An 8,019-nucleotide genomic window follows, 5' to 3' on the forward strand; every position below is an offset into this window, starting at 1 on the left:
CCTTACTTTCCACAAACGAAGTCTTTCCATCCCTTTGGTAATAATCTTGTCTCATCTGTTCCTTAGATTATTGGGCATATTCGAGCCTAACTTTCCTCTTCTACGAGTGCTTTGCATCTTCATTCTCATTTGTTCAAGAAGTCTTCTGTGAACAGCAAATGATGATGTCTTTACTCCAGCCATCTGGAAGTTGCTGCTGATGACACCCAACCATTATGGGTTTTCTTTATAGCGCTCCAAATGTTTCTGCTGCTGTTTTCTGTGGGTCGCCTGACATCTGTTACTTACTACGCTAGTGGTTTTCATTCTTCAGCACATTCCAAATGAATGCATGGTTTTGCCAATGTTTAAAAAGCATCTGATTGATTTTGCATCTCTCAGCTTCACAATCTCTTGTTTTTCACTCATAGACGTGGCTTACATGTTGGTTACACATCAAACTCACTTTTCAACGTGTGTCAGACACACTCGCACACACACACACACACACACACACACACACACACACACACACACACACACACACACACACACACGCACGCACACACACACACATATGCAAGCCAGGTGCGGGGCCACGTGTTTAAACTGTTTGTCCTACAATCATTTAACCTCTGCTCCTGTAAGACAGGGGCCTGTCAGGGACCACATGCCAATGCACCTCTCTCCACAGACCCCCACCCTCCCCAACCCCACACACACCCCACACACACATACCATACTTGCTGACATTTTACTAGGAGCACGCATACTCCCTTCTCATGCAACATGACGAGTTCTACCTCTGCCATTGCCCTGTTGAGCGTCCACTAAGAACACCCGCTGATGAAGATGTCCGAGTCCATGATGAGCGCTAACCAGCTACACGAGGTAACAGCTCAAAAGAATGCACCCACCAATGGCAAGCGGCGCAGAGGCAAAAGAATCTCACTATCCTGGAGGAGTACGTCTGTCCGATTGGTCTCCAGAAGAGCACTTAATAACTGTTAAACTGCCCTTGCTTTTCACATTACTCACTTAGTGTAATTCAATTTCGGCCACAGCTGTTTTCACTCTAAACTTTACAGCTGAGGTCAGTCACGTTCAATAATCCCACCCAATAAATAACAAGCTTTTATTAAGTTTGTCGAGAAAATAGCATCCAGTGTAAACAAGATTCAGAGAGCCAAATACAAGGGAGGCTGAAGGCCGCATGTCGTAAATCTTTGTGCTCGTGAGACACTAAACAGCAGCTATTATTAGAAGATAACTTGTATGCATGTGGCGTGTGTGAGCGAAATGTATGTTAATCTAATGAAGGCAGAGTATATTTACACTTGCAGGCTCGCTTCTCCCATTTCAGGATGCCATTTCACATGATTGGAAGCAAATGACTTTGGGGTCAAATTTCTCTCCCTTCACTCCTTGTCAATCAGACGAGAGCAGTCCAGGAACCTCCTATCCTGTGTTGTTACAAAGTTGAATCAGAATAGTTTACTTTTTGTTTTCGCCACCACCTTCAAGAATAACATGCTGACATGATAGCAAGCAAATTACTCGGAGGGGGTGATTCTTCATACAAATAATTTCAAATGTCTTCCCGCAGTAACTTTTACATTTTTCAAACTAAATGCATTTTATTTGTCAGAATTTCATTTTTGCAGAATATTAAAAAAAAAAAATTCATGCCAGAACACAAAACTGATGTTGACAGTTGCCATGCTTATTGCAGCATGAAGAAGAAAACAGAATCAAAACAAAGGAAAATCTTAAATGACCGAGATACTGTTTTTGCATGAACTCCCTTTATTAACAGAATGCAAGTGAGTTTCGTTCAATAACAAAAGAGAAGGCCTTTGGCTATATTGCTCGGTGTATTATCTTCATATCGAAGCACCATTTAAGTGCGAAGAAAAGGCAGATCGACATATTTGTCTTTTTACCTCGTGAAAGAAAATGTCTCAACAACACATTCCATACCAAAGACGATTTATGAGTGTGTGTAAACGCACGCATGCGGGTGCGCACGCACACGTGTCTGTGGGCGCGTGCATGATCGCATATTTTGAAGGCAGGTGCAAAGTTCAACTCTCCCGGTATGAAAGCAATTTGTCTAATTGAAAAATCAGGAATTAGTCGGGAGTTAAAACTGATTGTCCTGCGTAGGCAAACATGGAAATGACAGACAGTATCAAATAGCAGCCCAGATTACGTGTGTCTGCAGACAAAGGGCAGGCTGTTTGATAGCAACGCACCTGACCACTCACTCAAACCCAGGCAATCCCCTGCCTGAGTTCTTCAATTAACTTCTTCCTGCTATTTCCACGTCCAGCAAGCATTAGCTCACTGTCATGCTTGGCCATGACAAGGTAATTGCTGTTTGGCTTTGAACGTTTGTCGGGAAACAGGTCATTTCCCCTGCTTTGCCCAAATCGAGATTCCTAGAAGGAGGGGTGGGAGGATTGAGGCCGATCAGGGAATTGTCACATCAGCGACAGACTATTTAATATCTTGTTCTGAAAGTGTCAGAAGTATTTACTGACCGTTCTGGAATTGTTATCGTAATTACATTCATGACGACACGGCTATGTTAAAGGAGACGGTCTTTGCGTTGTCTTCTAAAAGTAAAGGATTGTGTTCTAAGTGGAGTATTTTTCAGCAGGATGCCCTGAAAATGTCTTTGTCCTCTTCTCACATTGATGTCCCCCCCCCCCCCACCCCACCCAAGTTCACTCATCAAACAAATGTAAATATCAGACAAAGATCACACAAGATAAACATAATGTAGTTTTTTAAAATGTGATTTTAATTGTGAAGGGGAAAGAAACTATTGGAAGCTATCTGATTTTGTGTGAAACAGAATTTGCCCCCTAAATTTAAGACGTGGTTGAGCCACCCTCAGCAGCAGCAGCTGAAATCAAGAATTTTCTTAAACTGGCAGTAAGTCTTTCTCTGCAGAGATATTTTTTTCCCCCACTGTTCCATGCAGAATTGTTGGGCTTTTCAAGATCATGCCACTGCATTTCAAGGGGATTCAAGTCCAGACTTTGACAGGGCCATTCCAAAACCTTCATTTTGATGTTTTAAGCCATTCAGAAGTTGACTTGCTGGTGTTCTTTTCATTGTCCTGCTGCAAAATCTAAGTTCGCTTCAGTGTCAGATCACAAACTGGTGGTCAAACATTCTCTTAGAGGATTTTCTGGTAAAGAGTAGAGATTCATGGTTCCATCAATCAAGGCAAGTTGTCCAGGTCCTGAAGGAGCAAACAGGCCACACAATCATGCTACAACCACGATGACTGTGGCTTGACTCATGACTGTGGCTTTTGAAATGCTGTGGTACAATTATGCCAACTGTACTGAGACCTTCGAAAAACTTTAACTTTTATCTTGTGAGTCCATAGAATATTTTCCAAAAGTCTTGGGAATCATTTAGATGTTTTTTTTTCCATCTGTCCATTTTCTGAACCGCATGATCGTCAATAGGGTCGCTGGCTGGAGCCTATCCCAGCTGTCTTTGAGAATTTAGGCAGGGTATACCCTGGAGTGGCTGCCAGCCAATCACAGTAGTTTTTTGTTTTTTTTTTGCTCTGCCATGGATGTCATTTTTGCCCAGTCTCCTCCTTCTTGCTGAGACCTGAACACTGACCTTAACTGGATGAGGGCAGGGAGGCCTGTAGTTCTTTAGCTGTTGTCTTGGGTTCCTTTGTTACCTCCTGGGTGAATCATCACTGTGATCTCGGAATAAACTCTATCGGCCAGCCACTGGTGAGGAGGTTCAACACTGTCCCATATTTTCTTCCATTTGTGGATAATCGCTCTCACCATGATTTGCCGGGGTCCTAAAGTTTTAGCAATGGTTTTGTCACCCTTTCCAAACTGACAGATGTGGATTACTTTATTTCTCATCTGTTGTTGAATATCTTTGAATCATGGCAATGTATTGCAGCTTTTTGGTCCATTATAGTGATTTTTTTGATTGAACGGGTCTGTCGTTAATCAGGCTTCAGTGTGTTCGGTGAAAAAGAACTCAGCTTTCAAACCAACTTGATTAGCCACAATTAATTTGTGATTTCCAACAGCGGTCATTTCGTTTTTTGCACAGGAACAGGTCGCTTGGAATAATTTTTTTCATTAATAAATAAAATCACAAAACTGCATTTTATGTTTGTCAGATATTTACATTTGTAAATTATAAAATTAAAGTGTGGAGACGCCGCAAAACCCTGTGCAGCACTCATTCCCATGAAAAAGCTACTTTTTGCCACTGTATGATGTTAATGCTGGAGCATTTGTTTTCAGGACATATTAAAAACAACTTAATTATTGAACCAGCCGATTCACTGATAAAAATCAAAAGGTGCAGAGAGTATTTATCAGTTCATTTAACATGGACTATGTGGAAATGCTTTCTTTAGTTAATTATAGTGGACAGGTGCGAGGTTTTGGTTTTGAGCGCGTACAGTGAGGAGAGGTTTCTTTTGGATTTCATGTTTCGTTTTTGTTTTTGGCACCGCAGACACAGCGATCAAAATATTTCTTAAATACAAATAATCCCTTCAGTGACGGCTCTGTTTTAACTCCTTCTGATGTTTCCCCTCCAGAAAGCTGTAGCACGCTGTGCTTGTTACTCTCCTTGGGCTGAAGATGGTCAGAGACGACGGTTGCTGGCCAGATGCCATGAAGATTGCCGCAGTAGGGCCTCTGCGTTGTCTTCAGCTAGTTTGGTGTGTCGGGAAACAGTTGCAAGTTGAGGGTTCAATGGGAAGCTATAGTGGTAAAGACAATATGGGCCAGGACTTTGTGAGAGGTGAGGCATTAACGAGGAAGCAGATCCTTGAGGGCTTGGGATGGGTATCAAGCACGGGGGGCTCGATTGAGAAAGACCTGGATCACGACAGTTGGAAGGTTTCTTTCCCTGCAGCATAGAGAAGAGTGGGGGATCTGTAAGCGGAGACACTGACGGCATATCTCTGAGTCTCTCGGCTCCCACGGCGGAAAAGGCTCTGCTAGCCAATGTGGGGCTGGTCGTAGTTTTTCCATAGAAAGGAAGTGCAAGAGTGTGAAGAGCGGTGTCCTGGCAGGAGAGCGAAAGAAATGATGATGAAGTTGAGAGGGGCAGGAGACTCTTCAGCGGGGAGGCGGTGCTGGTTGGGGACCCCAAGCTCCCTGTTGACAAGGTGCCAGACAACATGAATGAGAATAGCTTTGAAGAATGGAACAGAAGCAAGAATGCAAGCTGCAGTCATGGATACCTTGAAGCTGGATGGCAAATGGCTTGAAGTCCAAGCTGAGAGGGGACCTCCATGGGTAAGACTCCAGCAAACCATCCAACACTCCTCTTTCCGCACAAAGAAAAACACATAAAACTTGTAGAAATAGGTAAAATCCTCATATAAGGTATTTACATTTTGGATGTGGGAGGTGCGACGAGGTTTTATCTCGTATCGAACTTCTCTGGTTCAACTTAACGTCTATCTTGGGCCCAGTAATGAAGTGTTTTCTGCAGCTACAGTTCACACGTGTTGATTTTATCCAAAGTCTTCCGTACCTATTCCTTCCTGGATCCCTGAAGCCCTTGGCAAACGGGTTCCTGTCGATCTTCAGTTTTGTGATCTTGCAAAGACGTGAGGAAATGTGTTAGTTTGGATAAATAGTAGGCTAGCGATAAGATCAGTTTTACAGGAACACAGTCAGTGGCAGAGCTCTCTAGCTGAAGGACTACATCTCCCACCAGCCCCGAGAGTGATCTGCCGTGTCATATATGGTTTTCAGGGAGATTTTTTTTTTCACTGCCTTAATAGCCTTTGGACCCTAACAAGCAACCCAGTCATAGTTCACTATTTAGTTTCTGTCATAATGCCGCCACTGATCATAAAAGTGAACCCTAATGAAAAGGGCTGGCACTGGCAGTCCTGGTGCTGGACGCCTGTTACTGAAGAAAAGTAACCGGCAGCAGGCTCCCACACACACACACACACACACACACACACACACACACACACACACACACACACACACTCTCGCTATGAGCAACGAGCGCCACTGGAAACCAGGACATTTTTTGATGTTCCGACATGAACGTGGGCGTCATCACCTTGAAGATGTTGAGATTTAAACTTTGTGAGGTCAGACAGACCAAAGCTGCTGACCGAATCAGCATAATAATCACTCCACATCTGCTTTTGGAATATATTTGGCACGGGAAGGATGGACTTTTTTATTTTCTTTTTAAATTTTCAAATTTTTCATCAAACTGGGTTGCTGAAAACATTTGTATTTGATGAGCATGCAGACCATTTAAGCATGCAATAGAGTCATGCGGTTTCAGCTTACGTTACCTGTTGATTCTGATAGGCTGTGACGGTGGTGAACTCGGTTTCTGGGAAGGAGAAGCTGAACACTCCCTCAGCGGGCAGCGACTGGATCTGGGACAAGTCCATCCTAGGGTCATGTTGGATGATGTGCACACGTGGCTTGTACTTATGCATGGACTGTAGAATTATCTGGATCAAGAGAAGGTGCTATTATACAGTAGCTGCGTTTTTCTGTAACTTAAATTTAACATTCCAAATTAGCATGCAAATTAACATGCGGACCTTGGTATAGAAATGTTTCAAAAAACAGTGGAACAAAAAAAACTGTGTACTTTCCTAAAATATAAGTGATGTCATCAGCCATCTTAACCAATAGTCCAAACATGTCATTTTAGAAAAGGAAATACAGCAAAGAGAAAAGCGGCCGAAAACAGACCATTTACTTTTTCATGAATGTTGACCAAACAAAACCATGCATATAGTAAAGACTAGACGACAACAATCAAGTCGTTTGCTGATGCAAAGATTGCATTGTCAACAACTATACAGTCTGAGCCAAACAGTGTCATGAATCTGTCTTAATTTTTTCCTGCCATTCAAGTTGGTATGCAGTATATACAGGATACATACCAAAGAAAATCATTAATATGGTGTTTATTCGGGGCCCTGATCTTTTTAGGGCAAAATTTGTAAAACAATAATGTTTTCCTTATGCTTTCGATGCTGAAAATTTCAACGTTAAAATTTGAAAAGTTATGTTCATGGTTTACTATAAATGCATTAGTTACATTGTCAATTGAAAAAAATACAATAATATAACTCCTAGTGTGACAAATCATTGGTTGAACAGTCTTCTAACGATGTCTTTCCTCATGTATTATTTTGATTTGTAATTTTATGTTCATATTCAAAAATCCATGAACCTGCATTTTCTTTCTTTGTTTTAATCCCTACATTAAATACCATTTTATTCTTAAAGCACAGGAGGAAAAAATGGCCATGGACATAAAAGTCAAGATATTATACATTGGGTCAACATAAAATTTCAAGACTAAGTCAAATGAAACCTTTTCAAGCTTGTTTGCTGTGTGTTACTTTCTCCAACTTATACGTGTTCCTGACTTGTGGGTATTTTTCAACAAAATAATGAAGCCCAGCACAATATTGACATTTGTGCATCAAGTTAAAAACCTCAACGTTTTTTTTAACTCGCAAATGCTCAGGATTGAATGAATACTGAGGGGCCCGCTTTTCAGTGTCTGCACATAAAGAACAAGATTTATTCATCTCGATTTCTAAAACTACAGCTCAGAGCAGGTATCCTTCGTGGTTTTCTTGTAGGTTGTTTGGGTCATTGCTTACTTACATGTCCCTTGTCGTCCATCTCGTTGTTGGTGAGTTTCACCCGGTCAAAGCTGATCACCTGACGCATCCACGTCTCTCCCGCGCACGGCGAGTCTGCGTGCACGTAGAGCCTTGGTGAGATGCAAGAATGGTCGGTGTTTCCCGCCACCATCCACTGCGAGCTGTGGTAAACATACCTGGGGCGTGGGGATGGGGGGGGGGATATCTTAATAATAATAATAATAATAATAAGAACAATAATAATAATAATAATACAGGGTAATACATTTTATTTATAAGCGCCTTTCACAACACTCAAGGACACTTTACAATCAAGAGCAAAACAATAAAACCACAGATAAAATTATAAATAAAAGAAG

The 8,019-nt window shown here is 41.9% G+C and overlaps 1 protein-coding gene across 1 annotated transcript in view; it reads right to left on the reverse strand.

The window, feature by feature from the left end:
* Positions 1-4,491: 4,491 nt before the first annotated feature.
* The window catches only part of tbx22 (T-box transcription factor 22), a 10,469-nt gene continuing 6,941 nt past the window's right edge, over positions 4,492-8,019 (reverse strand). The window contains exons 2-6 of the mRNA XM_019884430.1: positions 7,662-7,836; positions 6,320-6,484; positions 5,530-5,594; positions 5,234-5,319; positions 4,492-5,147 (exon numbers count right to left, since the gene is read on the reverse strand). Coding sequence (XP_019739989.1) covers positions 4,630-5,147; positions 5,234-5,319; positions 5,530-5,594; positions 6,320-6,484; positions 7,662-7,836 — 1,009 coding nt within the window. The 3' untranslated portion in view covers positions 4,492-4,629. The remainder of the gene's footprint in view (positions 5,148-5,233; positions 5,320-5,529; positions 5,595-6,319; positions 6,485-7,661; positions 7,837-8,019) is intronic.

Source organism: Hippocampus comes, unplaced genomic scaffold (assembly GCF_001891065.2).
Source record: "Hippocampus comes isolate QL1 unplaced genomic scaffold, H_comes_QL1_v1.1 scaffold156, whole genome shotgun sequence".
Lineage (NCBI taxonomy): Eukaryota > Metazoa > Chordata > Actinopteri > Syngnathiformes > Syngnathidae > Hippocampus > Hippocampus comes.